Source organism: Pogona vitticeps, chromosome 2, assembly GCF_051106095.1.
Source record: "Pogona vitticeps strain Pit_001003342236 chromosome 2, PviZW2.1, whole genome shotgun sequence".
Classification (NCBI taxonomy): Eukaryota; Metazoa; Chordata; class Lepidosauria; order Squamata; family Agamidae; genus Pogona; species Pogona vitticeps.
Genome location: NC_135784.1, coordinates 124,535,018 through 124,554,743, shown reverse-complemented (window position 1 = coordinate 124,554,743; position 19,726 = coordinate 124,535,018). Strand labels below are relative to the sequence as shown.

At 49.7% G+C, this 19,726-nt stretch overlaps 1 protein-coding gene across 7 annotated transcripts in view; it reads left to right on the top strand.

Moving 5' to 3' along the window:
* The window catches only part of CAMSAP3 (calmodulin regulated spectrin associated protein family member 3), a 50,224-nt gene extending 30,621 nt beyond the window's left edge, over positions 1-19,603 (top strand). Inside the window, exons 5-19 of one of the 7 annotated variants that reach the window (XM_020796307.3) lie at positions 73-105; positions 1,132-1,179; positions 2,967-3,105; positions 3,342-3,481; positions 4,084-4,177; positions 5,522-5,573; positions 7,829-7,905; positions 8,785-8,857; positions 11,250-12,981; positions 13,926-14,062; positions 15,347-15,573; positions 16,420-16,513; positions 16,727-16,845; positions 17,130-17,248; positions 17,875-19,603. In XM_020796307.3, the coding sequence (XP_020651966.3) occupies positions 73-105; positions 1,132-1,179; positions 2,967-3,105; positions 3,342-3,481; positions 4,084-4,177; positions 5,522-5,573; positions 7,829-7,905; positions 8,785-8,857; positions 11,250-12,981; positions 13,926-14,062; positions 15,347-15,573; positions 16,420-16,513; positions 16,727-16,845; positions 17,130-17,248; positions 17,875-18,177 (3,387 nt within the window). In that variant the 3' untranslated portion in view covers positions 18,178-19,603. The remainder of the gene's footprint in view (positions 1-72; positions 106-1,131; positions 1,180-2,966; positions 3,106-3,341; positions 3,482-4,083; positions 4,178-5,521; positions 5,574-7,828; positions 7,906-8,784; positions 8,858-11,249; positions 12,982-13,925; positions 14,063-15,346; positions 15,574-16,419; positions 16,514-16,726; positions 16,846-17,129; positions 17,249-17,874) is intronic. The other 6 variants (XM_020796308.3, XM_020796309.3, XM_078385878.1 and 3 more) reach the window with 6 other exon arrangements.
* Positions 19,604-19,726: the final 123 nt, after the last annotated feature.

The following is a 19,726-nucleotide window of genomic DNA, read 5'->3' as shown; positions in this document are numbered from 1 at the left end:
ATGTGACAGAGCTGTCTTTTTCTGCATCTCTTTCCTCCTCTCCCCATGGCCTTTCTCCTTCCTCTGCTTCAGTGTCCCACAAGGTGGTACTGGAAACTGGTTCCTGTAAGTGGGTGGCTTTACTTGTTATCTCCCTGCTGCCTCAGCTCCTGTGCTGCATGCCAGGGGGACCCAGAGCAAAGGATGCTGGGGGTTTAGGACCTTGGAGCAGAGGTGCCGGCACGATGCAGGGAGGGCTGCCCTTGAGAGCAGTGTTGGGTGACCTAGTTGCCCTGCTGCCAGTGGGGTGGGCACTGGGCATCTGCCCCTAGGAGATGGGAGGCGCTGAGCGCAGAGGGGATCCCTGCCCTGGGCAATAGGAGTGTTCCTGTGTGAGACACCAGCTGCTGGGATGCTGGTATATCCCAGCATCCTTTGTTCTCATCTCCCTTCCTTCCACAATCTGCACCTGCTTTGGTCTCTCTTAGCTCCATGTCTCCTCTTGTGGGGACACCGGACAGGCAGGATACTAGTTGTGGGGGTATTCTTGGCTTTATGTGTCTCTTCTTCCTGCCCAGATCATGTGACCTTCTGGGGGTTATAGGTGGGGCTTTTGGGGAGAGGGGCGGAGGAGGAGGGCTAAACAGACAGGCAGCGGTGCTTGCCTTGGAGCGCTTCAAGGAGCACCAGGTGTCCTTTGCGCAGAAGGGTTAAGAGACAGCCAGAGCAGGGCAGCTCATGCCTGGACCTGCCAAGGAGGACCAGCATGCTAGTGGACATGCCATGCCATGATCCCCACCTCCCCTTCTGTGTTGCCTTCTGCCCCACCCTAACCCCATACCCATCTGCTTGCTGCCCCGCAGTACTTAGTGCAGCCAAGAACGTGACTGCAGGATGCTTTGCCCAAACGTTCTTGTAGAGGAGTGCAGTGTATATTAGTTTGCAGGAGCGTGGGGTCCTCCAGAGGGAATCAGGATTCCCAAGTGCATGCTGGGAGGTTTTTGTCAAAGGTTACCATGAGATCCACAGTGCCCCTTCCAGTTGCCCCTTCCTCCTCCCTAGTCTTGCAAGCCAGCAACCCTTCCCTCCCTTTCCCCCCTCCTTGCGGGGTGCATTGATCAGGCTCTCTCTTTTCTTTGCTGTTGCATCCAGCATGCCATCGCTTTTTGTTTGAAGGAATCTGGGAATAAGCCTCCTGTGGTAATGTATCCGTCGGCGCGCGCCCGCCTGCCCACCCACCTGCACAATCTTGCCGTTCACTTGGGTTGTTCTTCTAGAACTTCTGGCTGTTCCTGCTGCAATGGGCCTGGCTCCCTTCCCCACTGCTGCTGCTGCCCAACCACCACCTTTGGGGCTTTGAGAGGCAAGCTCCCCGTGCCTCAGGCCTCTTCAGGGACCTTCCCCATGTTCACAACAACTGGCAGCTGTTCCAGGCGGCTGCGGGAGTTTGCAGTGTGAAAGGCATGCCTTTCGACCCAGCCTTTGAGGCATTAATCTCATACCTTTCCTACTTTCCTGAAAGGTTCTGGATGTGAGCCCTCAGAAGTCCCTTTCCGTCACCACAGAACTCTCTGGTTTCATGTCCCCATTTGCTTGGGTATCCTTTTTCTCAGGATTTTTTTAAGGTGGGCGTCTGTTTTTGAATCCCAAGATGTGTCCATGTTTTGGGAAGTTAAAAGCATCGGGTACGGCCACCCACATGTAGACATGCAGACACTAATGCACACGGGCTGAACATTCTTGGGTGTTGGCAGTGGTCCTATCTTGATCCCCACAATGAGGTTTTCTGCCTCTTCTTCATTTGGGGGTCTCCCCTTTCCCCATCTTCCCCCTAACTAGCAAATATCTATAAACAGTAGCGGGCGGGGGGGAGTGGAGGGCTTGTTTGAATCCCTGGGTTCAGCAGGATGGGAACGGGGAGAGCAAGTAGGGCAAGAGGTGCCTGCCCAGTGTTTGCTACGTATGGCCATCTTTTCTGCGCTGCACAGAGGTGTAACCCTTTCCCCCCCCCCCCTCTGTTCCTCCCTCCAGCTCATTGCAGCAGGAATGGAGGTGGCTTGTGTGCCTCCTTTTTTTCTTCCTTTTTCTTGGTTCTTTTTGCTGGCCTGCTGGTTGTCTGTGTCTGTCTGTCTGTCCCGCCCTCCCCCTTCCCGTCTTTGTCCTAAGAACTGTCAACGCACGGCCTGCCCTGCTCTGTGTGTGTCTCTGGTGTGGGGGCTGCCTTTGTTGTCTTGTCTGCTGTGTCCTGGGGTGAGGACAAGCATGTCTGGAGTAGGAAATGAAAACCCCTGCCATTACATAACCCGGGAGGGGGCGTGGGGGGGGGAGCCCAAGGGACAGCTCCTCTGCCTTCTCTCCCATCCAGTGCAGATCTTCCCATCTAGTGACCACCTTCCCGCCTCTCCCCCCCCCCAGGCCATCTGTAGTGGTGCTCTTGCCCCTTGGGCAGGGCATGAGGTCAGAACCTCTCTTGGACCCATGGGGGTGGGTGGGTGGGTGGGAGAGGCCTCTTACTCTTTTGGGTCACTCAGAGCTACTGTAGAAGGGAGAATGTCTCCTTTTCTGTTCCTATGATGGCTGCTTCCTTCACCTGTCTCCTGCTTTCCTTCCTGGCTGCCTTTCTGAAGGGGTTCCTGCCAAGGCTCTGGCTTGTCCCCTTCTCCCTGCTTTATCCTTATCCCCTTCCCAGCATGCACTCTGCTCTTGGTATTGGGATGGAGGAGGGAGGGGCCACATTGGGCGTGCACATTTGTTGTTTGTGTGTTTGTTTGTTTGAGGAAGAGCCCATTCCCTTAGCCTCCCCCCCCCCTTCCAAGCATCCCTGCTCAGGAAATGTCTGAGGACTGCTGCATGGTAACATTTTGGGCAGAGGAACATAAAGAGTGTGGAGCCATTGACTACTCCGGTTTTTAAGGTTCCTCTCGTGGAGCGCTAACTCCTGTTGTTGTCATCCTGTTTACTTCCTCCTGCCTCTCTGTTCTGCTCAGATCCGCTACCGGAAGGACAAGGCCCTGCCGAAACAGACCCCCTGTTTCCCTGCCATCACAGGCATGAAGGATCTAGCCAGTGGAGGTGCCATTGCTGCCACCATCCACTATTACTGCCCCCAGCTGGTACGCTTGGAAGGTGAGTCCAGACTTTGGGTTTGGCGTGGAAGGGGGGATGGGATGGCTCTCGGGAGGTTGCTACAGTTCCTAGAATCTCCCCCGGCCAGCATGGCCAGTGGCTAAGAATTCTAGGAGTTGTTATCAAAAAAAAGCCACTTTCCAAAGCTTTGAGCCACTGTTCTGAATGGATTCCCCACATGCCCCACCCCCATTGGTGACCATTAAGAGCTATTACACACTTTCCTTGCCCGGCAGATGTGTGCCTCAAGGAGACGATGTCTGTGGCAGACAGCCTCTATAACCTGCAGCTGATCCAAGGCTTTGCATCTGACTACTTGGGTGGCACCTGTTTCCTCTCCCTGGAGGACCTGCTGTACATGCCACCTGCGTTGAGGGTGAGTTTTGCAACTGTGCGGAAGAAAGGATAGTAGAGAGACCAGCCTCAGCCAGGGAAACTCTGCCACATTACCGCCCTGGCTGCAGTGAAGAAGCTCGCCTAGCTTTGGGCAGGAATCGCCACCTGGAAAGGAGTGCCTTGTTACTCTAGCACAGAGGGAAACGCCTGCCTTGGTGTCTCGTGTGGCTGTTCCTGTGGAGCAAATGGGGATTAGCACTTGGTACCAGTGCCCAGCCTGTCTTGGCCCTAATGAGCCTTGGCCACTGCCTCCAGTGACACTAATTAGAGGCTGAGACAATGGGGTCCTTCTGTGGTGAACCGTGGAATGGGGCTGGAAAGCAAGGGGGAGGGAGGCAGGCAGGTGGGGGGAAAGAGAGTTTTAAGAATTGGGAAGGCATTATTGCTGCAGTCAGGGAGAGACCCACTCCAAGCTTCTGTGACTGGTGTTGCAGAGACCTCTGCAGAGAAAACAGGAAGAGATGACGGTGACTTGGAGCCCAAGGAAAGGCAGTTTCAGGACTTGGGCCCCAGTGTTTTCAGATGGAAGAGGACTCCTCCCTCTCCAGAGTGCTTACCTAACAAGCTGTTCTACGTCCTCAGATAAATGTTGGGGTGTTCCTGGCAGAGTTGTTTTTGTGCTTCGAGGTGCTTAAGCCAGACTTCGTATGCCCTAAGGAGCTGCCCAGACTTCAAGGTAAGAAGCTGACATTTGCAGAATGTATATCGTGTTCCTCTTTCTGTCTGCGTAGGAAATAGATTGAAGAGCAGGTCCTGCCCAGCATGGAGAAGGAGGTGGTGTATTCATAGCTTCCTTCAAATTAAATGCTGAGAATGTCTTATAAGGCAGAAACCACATTAATAGAGTCTTCCTACCCCATGTTGTGTATATAGCGCACTGTTAATTTCTCAGGGAATTTACGAAGCATCCAGGAGGATGCTTAGTTGTGCATAATTTTTTGCATGTTTCTGAACATTGAGAATGTGGGTTTTTGAAGTGTTTTGAAATTGGAATAGAATACCTGAGGGACAAAAAGAAAAGGAGATTATGAGGCAATAAAGGAAGATATGCCAGGCATCCTCCTCTCAGCCAGATTGATATCCTTTTCTCAGACTTCATTGCTAGTGGCATATTTCCAGACTACTGCAATTCTCAGGCTCTTGTTCCTGCCATTATTTTTTCCAAAACAAAAATCCTAAGTTTCTAGAGGTCAGGAGAGAAGAGATGCCAGGCTTGCATAAGACATCAAATCCAAGTGGTGCAGATTTTTAGACCTGACAGTCAGAAATTAGGTTCTCCTTGCTTCATAACAAGAAGGGGCCGGAGAGCAAGTGCCTCACACGTTTTGTAATATAAACCAAATACAAGATGTTGTGAAGCAAGCAGATTGATCAAGTGTATCTCCGTCTTCCTTTACATCTGTTTCTGGAGCCTCTGTGGGTCTTGTCGAAGCAAATAGGTTGTGGTCTTCTTCCTTTCCCCTCAAGTGCTGAAACTTGATTGCTTCATCTGGCCCAGCATTCTTGTCTCTTCTCAGCATGGGTCAAATCTTGGTCTGCCCTTGAAGACTCTGCACTTACTTCGATGCCACAAACGTTTTCATGGTCTAGCCTTGTGATCAGAGGACTTTTCCTCAAGTCCTGTCAGGTGTTAAATTACATGCCCAAACTGTCTGAAGGGAGCAAACAGTGATATACAGCTGCCCGTTATATAGCTTGCTTGTGCACATGTATGCGCATTGACATATTTACCCTGTTAGCACTGACGGCAATGCTTTCCAGCCACACCTTCCCCCAAATCTGTGCCCCACTGAGTAAGTGGAACAGCAGCAGAGACCTCTGGGACTTGGCATGCCCCAGTCCTCAAACAATGGCCTCCTGTGTGAGTGGAGAACGGAGCCGGTTTTTCTCCTGCACCTTGGTACATGTAGCTGGCATTCCCATCCTCTTGTGACCTTTTGCTGGCTTAATCGCCGGTCTGAGTGGTCTCTCTTTGTTTTTCCCTGGATGCCTGTTCACTGAAGTAGCTACTCTTTTTCAGATTCCCCTGGATTGAATGACTCTTTGACACCAAACAGTGGGAACAACAACAGGTGAGTGAGCCTCCAGGACTCTTGCCAGTCACTCATTTGAGTCCACCATCTCTTGTTTATGCTGGGAGTGATATTTGCCTCCTCTGTTCAGAGAGGATGGGTGAGGCTGTGGGTGATTCCCTGCCCTTGTGGGGGAGAAGGCTCTGAGAAGACTCTCCTGGGTTCTGCTCCTCTTTCTTGAGTATACATTTGCCTTAACTTGAGCCAGCTCTCCCATTAGGCAGAATGAAGCAGGTACTTCATGGGGTAGAGGGGCAGGGAGCGTATAAAATTGCCCATGGCCTGCCCTCTGCTCTTAAAGCTCACCTGCTGGCCTCAAGTGCTGTGGGAATTATTGTCCCATCACCATAGCAAGAATAAGATTTAATAACCCAGCTGAATGGCTTTTTCATGGAGCAGAGGAAGGCGTCATCTTGTCCTTCACCGTGGACAGAAAAATGTCTTAGGCCGCTCACCTTGGTGTGTGCTGTCCCTAGCAAAGGTAGCCAGCAGCCTGGTAAACTCCCATCAAAAGCTCTGGAAACTGGTCTCTTGTATATGTTGTTGGAAATGCTTAGACACGGATAATGTCCAGGCCTCAACCTGACCAGTCTGTGAGCCTTGTTAATGTTGACAGAACAGCCTCCAGAGGGTGGATGCTCAGCTGCTGGTGACTTTAACCGATGACTCTTTTCAATTCTGCCAGAACACCCCAAATTACTTAGGGAGTTGGCAGTTACTCCCTTTTCTGGCAAGGCACTGGGAGGTGGTAGGTATACAGGTCATTGTGCTCTGTTGTAACAAGCTGAACTAGACAGCCCTTGAGGGTCCCCTACTATTTCTGTACTACTGACATTAAATTCCCTGCTCTCCTTATGCAAGGTTGAAGTGTCACCATTCCCGTTTCAGAAGCGATGGTGCTCCTAGGTGTTGCAAGACTTGATTTTGCTGCTGCTTGCTCTCTCTTTGCCCAAGGGCCTCCTTACAGATTAGAAACAGCTTGGCGAAACATGATCTGAAAGGAGTTATTCCTACTATCAGGGTGGGGAAAACTCCTTGTCGTTTTGTGGGGGCTCAGTGCCTCCTTATATTTCAGGCTGATGGGACCTTCCTCTGCTCCAGGGGGGGAAAGTTGAAGCCTTGCTCTCCTAGTATGGGAACAAAGTGCTTGCTTTCCTCTTCAGCTGTAGCTGTTGATCAGGAGAGACTCCTTGATTCACCTGGATTGAGTTGCACTTGAAAGGGGAAGAAGGGTGTTCTCTTGGCCAGAGTTGCCGGTTCTCAAATTGCTTCAGGCCAGTAGAAAGTGTTGTTCTTCTTGAGGGGATGTGGAAAGTCTCTGATCTTAAGGTTGGCACTGGTCTCTTTCCCATTTAGTATGTATGGGAATGCCTTTAAGCAGCAAATGAAAGGAACTTGTTCCTGCACGTCTGCAAATATGTGCTCGTTTTATTTGCCAGATGAACCACCAGACTGACACTTTTGCACTAAGCATACATATATGTATGCCACATATATAGTGTCTGCACAGTAGCTCTAGTGTTGTGCAAATACTTCTTGGTGTTTCTCTCACCCCTTCTGTATCTGTGCACACGCACGCGTACACACACACACACACACACACACACACACACACACACACACACACACAGAGAGAGAGGATACACACAACCATCTTCAGACATTTTCTTCCAGGTGTGGGTTAAGCACCCACTTGCATTCTTTAGGCTGCTGATGTTTGTGCTCTCGGAAGGCATTGGTTGCTATCTTCCTAATCTAAGAGTAGATGACCACCTTCGAAGATGAGAATGCAAATTTTGCTAACAATACCCCCATCTTGTTCTCATGCAGTGCTAGAACCAGGGGACATCCACTTAAACTGAGTGTTGGGAGAGTGAGAAGAGACAAAAGAAAATACTTCTTTACCCAGTGTGTTGCTAATCTGTGGAACTCCTTGCCGCAGGATGTGTTGATGGCTTCTGGCCTAGATGCCTTTAAGAGGGGATTGGACAGATTCCTGGAGGGGAAAGGTGCATCACAGGTTACAAGCCATGATGAGGGATGTATAATCTCCAGGCTTAAAAGGAAGATACCTCCAAATGCCAGATGCAGGGGAGGGGTATCAGGAGACAGATATCTAGTGGTCTCGTGTGCTCCCAGAGGCTTCTGGCGGGGCCACTGTGAGATGCAGGAAGCTGGACTAGATGGGCCCTTGGCCTGATCCAGCAGGGCTCTTCTCATGTTATGATATCTGCTTATTGCTCTCATTTTACCAGCAGCTCCCCAGTGTTCAGCTTCCGGCACCCACTGCTTCCTGGAGGGCAGGCGCAGTCCCCACTCTGTGGTTCCTTAGGTAAGAGACTACTCTTCTTCCCTGCTCCCAGAACTCCTCTCCTGCCAGTATGAACTAAGAAGTTGGATGGAGAAGAGCACTCTTTAATTCGGGGGGTGGGCAAAGTGGGTCCATCCGGAGATTGTTGGACTACATTTCCCAGCATTCCTCACCATTAGCTGTGTTGGCTAGGGTAGATGGGAGTTTCCATGCCGAAACATTTAATTTAGGGGGCTGTGCTTTGCCCACCCCTGCTCTTAGGGGGGATCTGATCATAACTGTCAACATCTCCTGTGGGGCTCAGTCTTGCAATCTTAAAACTCTTGAGGGTGGGTAGCCCTTCCCATTGTCCTGAGCAGCAAGCTGCTGCCCATTTTCAGTGACAGGAGGGCCATCATAGGCTTGTCCCAGAAGGCACACTTTAAAGGGATTCCTGAGAATGGGATTTATTGCAGAGTAGGCATGCATAGAATTAGCTTTTAGTGAATAATCCCAGCCTTGAAAACTAGATTTTAATCAAAAACTAACTTCGGAAGGGAGATTGTTTGCATAGTCTGAACAACGAGATACAATTAGGCCTTGTGCTACCTACTTTGTGTACTTGAGGGCAGAAGAGTTGGCACTTTCTTGCCTTAGTTTGTGGTTTTCTGTCAAATGCGTGCTTTGCTAAGGACATAGTTGGCAAAGTTTTGAATGCATGGTGAAAGCTGAATACTGCTCCATTTTTTTTCATGTCTATGCTTCTCCTCATTTTCGTTTATCATGGTGGGCTCATTGCACCTAGGCAGTGCTCCCTTTCAGATATCCTCTCACCACTTATGCCACCTCTTGAGGAGGCCGCAGTGGCTTCTTTATATCTGTGTGCTGTCTTGTGACTCGTGTTTCCTTTTTTGCCCATAGGCTCCCTGCATCATTCCACATCCATGTCCCACGTAGAGGGCTTTGGTAAAGCATGGAGCAAGAAGCAGCTCAGGTAAAAGGAGTGAAGTGCCTTTAAGGGGTCCATGGGGACGGTGGTTCTGGGAAAACAAAGAGGAAATCAAGGAAAGTATGGAGGCAGTGATTTGTTCTGGCTATAGAAAGGGCGTGGCACTCAAGGTTTCATTAAGGTGTTGGCTAGAGCTTGAGCCCATGGACAATATGAAGTTGCATTTGCTGTCGCACATATATTTCAGTGGTAGAACACATAGCCACAGTCTAAAGGATTGCCATGTTAGACATTTGAAAGTTGATGTTAAATTGGGAAAGGGAAATCCGACCATATCTCTTTCTGGGACGGAGAAGGAACCCAGAGCATGATAAATATGAAACCTGGGCAGAAAACATGTGTCCTCTTACCCAGACCAGAATTACACCACATCTTCCGATTCCATCTAGCATGAGCTTTAATTTAGATGTTGAATCAGCAGAACTTTCCTTTGCAGGGCTTTGGTAAAGTTCCAAGGACTCACTTATTGTGGTGGTTTTTTCTTGACATTGGATATTTAGGCTGCCAGTTTATTGCTGTGTTTTTACTGTTACATTCTGTTGTTTTCTTTATTACATGCCTTAGACATAAGACATAAGACATAAGAAATTTATTTGTCATTGCACTCACAAGTGGGTGCAACGAAATGAGGTGCTCTTCCCCAAGGTAAAACTGGACAACACCACTACAAAAAAAAAGTTAAAAATATACACAACACTCACCATACAAATATAGATACCCCGTTTCTCCCAGCAATTAAAATTCCACCAAAAACTTATGACCCCGCATTTAAACTCAATACTGCACTTGGGTAAAAGCTGTTCTTGAATCTGCTTGTCCTTGCTTTCAATACCCTGAATCTCCTTCTCGATGGCAATAGTTCAAAGAGCTGATGTCCCGGATGAGAGGAGTCTTTCAGTATACGTATTAGATATCTTCCTCTTACATCTGTTCTTATACAATTCTTCCAAAGAGGGGAGTGAACAGCCAATGATGTTTTGGGCCATCTTGATCACCCCTTGAATTGCCTTTTTCTCTGCCACTGTGCAATTCGTAAACCATACACAGAGACAGTAGGATAATATGCTCTCAATCGAACTCCGATAGAAGGTGATTAACAAACTCTCAGTCAATTGTTGCTTTCTAAGAGTCCTTAGGAAATACAACCGTTGTTGCGCCTTCCTGATTAACGCAGCGGTGTTTGCACTCCAAGTCAGGTCATTTGTTATGATGGTCCCAAGAAACTTACATTCAACCACCTGTTCCACACAAACTCCGTCTATATACAGTGGCTGAATGTCTGCTCTTTTTTTCCTATAGTCCACTATAAATTCCTTGGTTTTTTGGATGTTAAATAGAAGATTGTTTTTTTTTTTGCACCAGCGGGATAGCTGTAATACCTCATCCCGATATGCAGACTCATCATCCCCAGAAATAAGTCCTACTAGTGTAGTGTCGTCTGCAAATTTGATAATTCTATTACTGGGATGGTTATTGGTGCAATCCGATGAATAAATGGAGAACAGTAGTGGACTGAGGACACAACCTTGTGGAGTGCCAGTGCTGAGAATCTTGTCAGTAGAGATGTAATCATTCAATTTAACCCTTTGTGGACGATTTGTGCAGGTGGGCCTAAAATAGTTTAAAATTAATTAAATAAATGGTGAGTGAAAGCCACATCCTTCTTCTGAGAAGTCTGCAGAAAGGTTGCCTTTTTTTCCTTTGAGAAGGGGCAAATGTGAAATGGATGCGTGAAAACCCACACTTTCAAATGAAGTGTTGTGGTCATGAATGATTGCCAGCGTGTCAGAAAATTCTTTGTTGCAATCCCCTTGCACCCTTCAAAAATCTATCCCAGGGATAGGAGTATCTCAGGCCTCTGGTGTTGGGAGGGCGTCCCTCCTCTCCTTCTGGTTCTGCTGTCAGGAGGAGATCCATCGGTGGAAGTGCTGAGTTTGGATTCTGGCCTCACTACGGACATACATATTTTGCAAATGTGTTTCTTCATTAGAACAATTTTGATTGTTTCTTTCCTCTCAACAAGAGCGATGAAGGTGACTCATGGCATAACAACAGTAAACAAGGGTTAAACTTATTAAAACAGTTACAAATTCCCAGATCAAACTAGAAACTGTAGGTCAGACTGTTAACATGTTACAGTCAGGCCAATAAAAAGTTGCCTTTGTCTACGGCGTGGAGACTTAAAAGCAGAATTGAGCAACCTCCTTATTTTGCATAATTTGTACACGGTACGCCCTCTTATAACCACAGATCTGAATGTGCCATTGTTGGAGAGAGAAGTGATGTGAGACCAGCAGGTAGAAAGTGGACTGGGCAGATCTTAGTGGCTCTAATCTTTTCCTCCTCCTCCTCCTCTTCTTCCCCTCCTTTTCCCTAGTCACCCTCTGTCCCAGGCCGTCTCCTTCAGCATCCCTTTTGGCCTGGACAGCGACGTGGACATTGTAATGGGCAACCCGGTGGGCATCCTGCGCTCCGTCAGTTCTGACAGCTTGGCCCCTCCCCTTTACTCCTCTTTGCCCCGCTCTCCCCGCCCCCGGCCCAGTGAGGTGGCCGAGGCTGCAAATGGTTTGGTGACTCCATCACTCCATGGAGCAGGACCCAAGAGCCAAGAGGGGCAGGCCTTGGAAAACGGGCTGACGGACGGGTACTCTGACCTGCCCACGATTGAGGAGGCCCTGAAGATCATTCACAGCAGCGAGCGCTTGCTGCCGGAGGGAGCTCCTGATGGCTTCTACCTGCACTCGCCAGAGCCGCCAAAAGCCTCGGCACCAGAAAAGGTGCCCGCGGCCGCAGTTTACCGTTGCCACAATGGACCTCCCAATGGGGCAGAACCAGCCCAGGATGGCAGCCTGGACTCTGACGCTGAAGAGCCCTCACGGCCTCCTGGTGGCCCCGATGACTCCACCTCATGTGTGAGCTCACTGAGTTCACAACCAGACAGCACGGCTTCCTCCGCCTCTGGTGTGCGCATGACCAGCTTCGCGGAGCGCAAGAAGAAGTTGGCGGCGACGGACAGCAAGTCGAGTGGGATCAGCTCGGAAGGCTCAGAGGCTGGTCCCCTCCCTCCAGAGGAAAGCCCTGCCCAGAGCCCTGCCCTCAGCTCAGAGATGAGCCAGTTGGGTGCACGGTTGGAGGAGAAGCGCCGTGCCATCGAGGCTCAGAAGAAACGCATAGAAGCCATCTTTACCCGGCACCGTCAGCGTTTGGGCAAGAGCGCCTTCTTGCAGCTGCAGAAGGCACCTGATGGCCAGCCCCAGGCGGAGGACAGCCGGCTCACCCTGGAGGAGCGCCTGTCCCAGCTGGAAGCTGAGGAGGAGGCCGGAAGCCCTCGAGCCCGCGTAGAGAATAAGCAGGTGACCTTCTCCCCGGAGATCACCAAGAGTGGGCTTGACGAGAACCTGGGCGACTACAATCGGGCTGTCGCCAAGCTGAACACTGCTCTGAGCTCACTGCAGATGGACATGCAACGTCTGAGTGATCAGCAGCAGCGCCTCATGCAGGACAAGAAGCCCAGTGCCCAAGCCTGGGTGATCCCAGCCCCCAGGGCGAGCCGCGAGGGGGCTCCGCCTCGTTCTTCAGTGGAGTTGTCCTCACCGTCACCCTCGCCGTCCCCTTCCCGCAAATCCCGTTCGCCTCAGCCCACGCCGAAGAAGTCTCCGGCTCCCGCTCCTCCAAAGAGCCCTAAGCACACACGGCCGGTGGAGCTGAAGCTGCCGCCCCTCACTCGGGTTCTGACACCCCCCCACAATGTGGACACCCTCCCGCACCTCCGCAAATTCTCTCCGAGTCAGGTGAATGTGCAGACTCGCTCTTCCATCCATTTTGCTGAGGATGAGGAGGTGCTGGTACCAGAAGCAGAGGTCCCGGCACCGGGTAATCTGCGGCCGGTAGCCTCGGTACCTCCCCAAGGGGGCAATGCCCGGGTTTCAGGAGATGGCACGAGTGATGTCTCCTCCCCCAGCGACCGACGCAGCAGCCTGATTGAGATCCCCTTATCGAGCTTGAAGGGGGAGGAAGACGACGATGTAGATGGTGATGACTCGCTGGAGGAATCTGTCGCAGAGACACTGGACTCTGAGCCCCGTTCTGGCCTGGGCTTCTTTTTCAAGGTAGGAAATCACAACTGTTAGCTGCTAGGAATTCGGAGCTGATTCCTCCAGCTTCTGTGGCTTTTCATTCGGGACAAACCTGTCCCAAACTGGAATGAGGTGCCCTGCAGGTCTGGGATCAGCCGGGTGGCCTCATCCAGATGATAGGAGCAGGACGTAGGCAAAAGTTCTGCAGTGGGACTGTGTAGCTGAGGGGGGGGGGCCTTGGCGGGCGTAGGTATCCCCAGAGCTTGCCGGTAGGGCTGGTTAGGCGAATTGCTTGAATGGATTGTCTGTGCTCGGATGTGACTTTAAACTCCACCCGCTTTTGCAATCCTTGGGTAAAGAAAGGAGTAGCAATTTCAGAGGTTTCTATCTGCTCTTCGGCTGGCTTTCTTTAATCACACGGCCTGCTCCTGCCGCTCTCTAGTGGCACCACAGATCTCTGCAGCCATCCGGGAGCTGGTGGTGACTCACATGCATGAACTCTGGAGCCAGAGCTCAGCCTCAGATTAAAGATCACCAGCGGAGGATTATGTGTATGATGACCTGTTCTGCCAGGGCAGTTTGGGAGTGGAAGCTGCAATCCAGGGCAGGGACTCCTGGGCTTTCTGCCTGTTTGACCCCATTTCAAGGCTTTATAAATGCACAACTGTAGACCTCGGTGGTCATTGGCTCCTGTCCCCGTCTGTCTACATACGCTGTGAACCCCTGTTAGGCGGAGAGACTATAGCAGCCGATTGAGTTAAAGCTAGCAAAACAGGTCAGAGTGGAACAAGAGCGCCCTGTGTAAGCTTCCAGGGTGGGGTAGGGTCTTCCTTAGAGGGGTGGAGACACCGAGGAGGGGTATAGGGAAAAAATGGTCCAGCTATATGTCTGCCATGCGGGGAGTTAAGAGACTGTATCTGGAAGGATCGTGCCCTCAACCCTCCGGTGCTTCATAGTGATATGTTGTGTTGATGCAGGGTGAGGAGAAAGCTGAAGAGGAGATGGCGCAGAAGCGTGCCACCTTCTTAGAGAGACAGCAGCGGCGCACGGAGGACGCACGGCGCAGGAAGCAGTGGCAGGAGGAAGAGAAGGAGCAGAAGAAAGAGGAGACCAGGTGAAGTGGGATAGAGGGGCTAGCCATAACATCCTCCCCACTTTTGGCACTTGGAGTCTGTGTGCAAAGAGGTGGGGGAGTGGCTCCCCATGTGGTGTGGCACCATTGTTTCAGAAAATTTACAAAATGTTGAAATTAAGTAGCTGGGGTCCAGTTTTCATGGGGTTTCTACTCCTCCTTCTCCCTGAGTGACAATAGGCGGAAAAGATCTATCTGTTTTGTTCAGTGGGATCGGCAGACACCTCTGCCCAAGTGCACTTATATTTGTGTATTTGATTTCTCCATTGATGGAGCATTTAAAACCAGTCTTTCCCCAACAACAAAACAAAAGCAAACCTTTCCAGGCTTTTATTGAGAATCTGTTTGCCATCTTCTTTCTTTCCACCTGCTCTCTTCCATTCTCTTCCTCCCCCAGTTGTTGGCATCTCCCCCTCCTCAATCCAAGTTCTGTGCCACTGTGTGTTACTAGGAAACATTTTGGATTGTTGCCGCTGTGAAATACGGCCGAAGAGCAGGGAAGGGGAAAAAAGCCTGAGCTCAAGTTCCAAGAGATGCTTAGCAGCTGCCCAGCTGTGCTGGGAGCTGCCACCACTCCTGTCTGAATAGATTGTTCCTATGTCCAGTGTGGTTGCAGCCTTCTAAGCTTGAAGGCTGCAACACCTTGCACAAATGTTTGGAATGAAAACAAATACTCCTGTGTCCACCTTGATCGCTACCTGAATCTGGCGGAGTAGAGATGTGAGTGGCAAACTATTGTCACTTCTTTATTTGGGTGTTGCCTTCCTAAATCAGGCGTAGGGAACATGTGCTTCTCCAGCTGTTGGAATTAAAGATACTATGGGAGTTGCAGTCTAAAACTACAGAGAGGACCACAGTTGTTCATCCCTAATTTAGCAGTTTTCCAACAAAACAGATTGAGGGAACCTTCTATGTATCACCTTACCTGCTGAGAAATCCCTGTAGATCAGTCATAAATCCCCATCCATGGGCAGAAGATTTGGGAATAACAGAGAATGTAATTCAACATGCTTAGTTGTTTTGTATAGTAGGGGAGATGTGGTAGGAGTTTGTTTGTTGTTTTTTTTTTTTTCCACTGAAGAATCCTAAAATTTTTGAGATTTTTCAGGCTTTTTCAGGATGTAGTTTGAAAACGAACTTCCATCGTCTATTGATTACATCATGTGTGGTGGGGTTTTAGCTAGTAGCAAAGGATCCTAGTTTGGACCAAGCTGATTTGTCGTCGTTTCTGACTGCTGGGGGATCTTTTGGCTGCATTTTTTCCAGACTGCAGGCAGAAGAGCGGCCCCGCCAGGAGGAAGAAGTAGGGCCAAGACGAGGCGATTTTACCCGCCAAGAATACCTGCGCCGCCATCAACTCAAGCTGATGGAAGACCTAGACAAGGTCTTGCGGCAGAAACCGACCACTGTGCGCGCCCTGAAGAAAGGACGGCCCAAGACGGTCTTCTGTGATGATTCCGCCCTCTCCCGCAGCCCTGTTAAGGGGCTCCTGGGTAAGGGTTGCCTCTTGTGGATGGGATCAGAAGGGCAGGGAGACTTCTATCCCATGGGGGAAAGAGAGTGCAGGCTTGTTTGGGGGTCTTCATGGGTTGGGAAGAAGACAGAACAAGGCTCAGTGTTCGGAGGTAGGCTTGCACTGTTCTCTCATTACTCCGTGCCTTTATCCAGGTGCCCTGTTTGCTAGTCATCTCATTTGGTGTGCCTGTTACTGATGCTGGGTGTGCAAGAATTGGGAGGAGCTCTCTAGGTACCCTGTCCTCCTGCAGTCCACTGGTCTCCTTTCTGCAGGCTGTTTGTATGGAGGGGGTCACGCCATTGAAGACCCTGGGGCATAGGCACTGGTCTGGTTCTCACGACTGTTTTGAAACCTTGGGCACAACCTTGCATCTCTCTTAGTTGATGTCCACTCACATTCCTCAAGCTAAACAGCTCTTCTGTTACCTTAGAGTTCTATCCTGTCTTGCTTTAGATTGGTTGTACTTAATTTCTTGCTAAAGGTGTCAATCTTTGAATCCTCCTGCTTTGAATATCAGAAAATATCAAATATTCCATTATTGGCTTATGGTTCATGTATAAGCCACCAACAGCAACTCTTGGTTTTTGGATGGGGAAGGGGATTTTTAAAAATCTAAGAACTAAAGGTATTATTATTTATTTATTTAAAATATTTACATCCTACCTTTTTCCTCCAGAGGACCAGGAAGGTGGCTTGCAGTAATTAAAAACAATCAATATTAAAAACTACAACAGGAGGAGAAAAAAACAAACCAATGAAGCAGCTTCCATCTTAGGTCTGATCATGCTATGCCCACTCTTGTGTTTATACACATTTTTCTTAGGCTCCAAGCTCAGCAAGGTGTACTCCCAGTCGACCCTCTCACTTTCAACAGTGGCGAACGATCCTGGCAACTCACTTTCGATCAAGAGGTCTCGGTGAGTGTGCAGGGCTTCTCTGTCGTCTTTCCAGTTGTTGCGGCCTGACTATAAAAAGGCTGCAGTGAAGCAGGGGCTCCTGCCGTTCTGTTCCAGGTGGATGGGTTTGGGGTCTGAGACCTCTGCATTCTGGGTAATTGTGTGGCCCAGACCACACCCGTGCTACCCCAAGGCTCTGGAGTTAAGGGGAAAACACTTTTATCCCTTCTGCAGAGCTGCCTCTCCTTCTGGGCCAATGTCCCCCAGCCGCCTGCTGCCAAACCAGGGCCGGGAGCGTGACTGGGAGAATGCTTCAACAGCTTCCTCACCTGCCTCCATTCCAGAGTACACTGGTAAGCTGCCCTAGTTCTTCCCAACCCCCCCTGTTCCCCTCCCTTGATTATGCGGGGGGGGGGGCTTGGCTAGACGCTTCTTGCCCAAATGCCCCTGGTGAAGCCTTGCTGCAGTTTCTGCTGTGTTTGCACAAGAGCCTTGAGCCTTCTTTGCAATCCACCTTTGTGACGTTCGAGGGCTATGTGGGCAGCTCCACGTGTCTTTGCTGGGACTGCTTTCGCCTTCGGTAGAGGAAGCGACATCTTGCCTGCCACCTTTGCTGAGCTCTCTGTTCTTTCTTCAGGGCCCAAACTGTACAAGGAACCCAGTGCAAAGTCAAATAAGTACATGATCCACAATGCCCTGTCTCACTGCTGCCTTGCTGGCAAAGTCAATGAGCCTCAAAAAAACCGCATCCTGGAGGTAAGTTGACGGGGTGTGTGTGTGCGTGTGGAGCATGTCATAAGTAGGTAGAAGTCTGGTTGCCCTGGGCAACAGAAGTCAAGAGTCTTTGCCTCTCTCATCTGATGAGCTGGCTGTGCCCCAGACCATGGAGCTTTAATGCCCGTCTGCCTTCAGAACAAAGTAAAAGCTTTGTGTTAAGAAATTGGGTACAAAATGATATTTGGCCCATCTGCAAGGGCGTAAATGAATACACAAGTGTGCTTGTATGTCATCAAGAAATGGTAGTCCTCACACTTAGCTCATGAAAATAAAGTAAAAGTAAAATAAGATATGCAGCCCTTTTATCTCACAGTGGCCCAGAGTAGGAAGTGAAGCACGTGCATAGTACAGGCCTCTCTTGCTTCTACTTGTCAACCTTTGCCTCAAATTTGTCCAGATCATGCAAAAATGCGTGTAGAAGAAGGTTGAAAGGTGGTATATAATAGTCTTGCATCTTTATATAGCTGGGTTGGGAACTTATTTTTGGTACCCAACTTGTTGAATTCTGCCTTAAGAATAATCTGTGTTGGTCTTACTTGGGGAATAAGCACTATAAATCACAGCCATCACCACGTAGATGTATTTCTTTTTCTTATAAATTTCAGGAAGTGGAGAAGAGCAAAGCCAATCACTTTCTCATTCTGTTCCGCGATTCAAGTTGCCAGTTCCGTGCCCTCTACACTATGTCAGGAGAGACGGATGAACTGACACGTTTGGCAGGTTATGGGCCCAGGACGATCACCCTGCCCATGATCGAAGGCATCTACAAGTACAGTTCCGACCGGAAGCGCTTCACTCAGATTCCCAGCAAGACCATGTCAATGAGCGTAGATGCCTTTACCATCCAAGGCCACCTTTGGCAGACCAAGAAACCAGGAACCCCCAAAAAGCCAGGCACCCCAAAGTAGCTGGACCTTGCAAAGCTTGGTGTCTACTCTCTCTGTCTGAACTTTTGAGCTGCTATTTGGTTGCCAGAGCCACTTGGAAACATCGGACATTGCAGAGGACCTTCCGTGCTGACTGATTGGAGTGGACAGGGCTTCTAGGCATGAGTGTTCTCCTTATCCAGGACCAGTCTGGCTGGATGAGAACCACCTGGCCCTCGACTGCATCGTTCTGGGGGCTGCTCTAACCACTGACTCTTGGCTTTTGAGGATCAAGGGGTGGACAGGGGTAGGAAGACAGATGCTGTGGAAACTGCCAAATCCCATGATAAGCTAAAGGCTCAGAGTTGCCATAGTGACACTGCCCTACATAGGGCACCAGGGGTCCGGGCTCTGCGTACTCCATCTGCCTCCAGCCAGCATCTGAATGTCAGCCCACAGCCAGAGGAATGAAGGGTGTCTTTTTCTGACTCCTGCTTCTCTGGGGAATGGTGCCCGGGCCCTCCCAGATTCTGTACTGGGTTTCTCATTCCTGGGTGTCCCTGTTTATATTTATACATACTATACAAATATATATATATATATATATAGGAGCTATTTAATGATTTTTCAATTATTTGTATATAAAAGGAACAAATTACATTTGGAACAGAGGGGCAGGGTGAATTTGTATGAGGATGGCATGGCGGGGATAGCACAGTGCAAGGTGTGTGTGTGCGTGTGTGTGTACATATGTTCCTTCCTCCAGCGTCTTTCACTGAATGTCCTTTTTCTTCTCAACAGTTTTTATTGTCTCTTCCCTTGTGCACAAGGGCTATTTGGTGTAGGGATGGGAAAGGGCTGTGGTGTCCTAACTTTTTAGTAGGCATTTTTTTGGGATGCCAGGTTATTAGCAAGAGCCTGTCTTTCTGGTGAGACAGCAGGCTTTAGCTGGCCACTTGCCTTTAAATGCTGGGAAAGCTGGCTGTAGTCACAGAGCAGGCCTCTGTGAGTCCTGAACTGAGCTGCCAAAAGAAAGTAGAGATTCGTATCCTCCTCTTCCTCCCCCAGATCTTTCCTACCAGTTTTGAGCTGTAGTAGGGGGTGAATGTAGGCGGCTGCTCCTTGAGTCCTTTCCAAGAGCCAGAACAGACCTGGGCCCAGAGGGCTACTACACTTTTGCTACTTATGGGATCCTCTTCCTCCTCTCTGATCTCCCACCTGCTCTTCCAGAATAGATGTTTCTCTCAAGGCAGAGTAGGGGGTGGTGGTGAGGGTTTACTGTCATTGAGTTTGGATTCTCTACCCTGATTCTGTCTTGTCCAGCTCTATTCCTGGGTCTCTTGTGGTTGCTTGTTGCTGACTGAATGTCATGTAGATGTTTGGGAATACAGTATAGTGCAAGGGGTGAGTTGATGTAAAAAGCAGGTGGGGACTTCGCCCTCTCTGCTTAATAAAGTAACTTAAATGAGCTGTTTCCTGGTCCTTCCTTGGTGAATTCACTGGGGGTTAGACTCTCTCCTCCAAAGAAGCCATTAGGCACTAGAGCTACCTGTATGTTTTTCATATGTATAGAGAAAACACAATATGGGAT